Raw genomic sequence first — 457 nt, 5'->3', positions numbered from 1 at the left:
ATCTTCCCTCTCCTCCTTCCATTTCGCTTCACCTTCCCTGTCCCACCCCCCTCTCCCTCCCTCCCTCTTCCTTCACCCCCCCTCTTTCCTCTCACTTCCCACCTCTTCCTCCCACTCCTCCTATCCCTCCACCTCCCCTTGTTCCTCCCTCTCCCCTCCCCTGCCCCCTCTTCCTCCTTCTCCCCTCCCCCGCCCCCTCTTCCTCCCCTCCCCTTGTTCCTCCCTCTCCCTCCTGCCCTCTTCCTCCCTCTCCCCTCCCCTGCCCCCTCTTCCTCCTCCTCCCCCTCTCCCTCCCGCTCCCCCTCTCCGTTTATTCCCTGCAGGTCCTGATTTTCAAACGTTATCAAGAATGTATCTGGGATCGGTATACTGGTCAACGCTCACCCTCACTACGATAGGGGACCTGCCGACACCGGAGACAAACAGGCAGTAAGTGAGATTTGTCCTTTAGACAATC

General features: G+C 59.7%; 1 protein-coding gene across 1 annotated transcript in view; it reads left to right on the top strand.

The window, feature by feature from the left end:
- The window catches only part of LOC119586436, a gene marked incomplete in the record, with an annotated part of 196,777 nt that overhangs the window by 113,793 nt on the left and 82,527 nt on the right, over nucleotides 1-457 (top strand). The window contains 1 exon segment of the mRNA XM_037935164.1: nucleotides 324-429. Coding sequence (XP_037791092.1) covers nucleotides 324-429 — 106 coding nt within the window.

Source organism: Penaeus monodon, chromosome 21 (assembly GCF_015228065.2).
Source record: "Penaeus monodon isolate SGIC_2016 chromosome 21, NSTDA_Pmon_1, whole genome shotgun sequence".
NCBI classification, from domain to species: domain Eukaryota; kingdom Metazoa; phylum Arthropoda; class Malacostraca; order Decapoda; family Penaeidae; genus Penaeus; species Penaeus monodon.
This window is presented reverse-complemented; position numbering and strand designations above follow the sequence as displayed.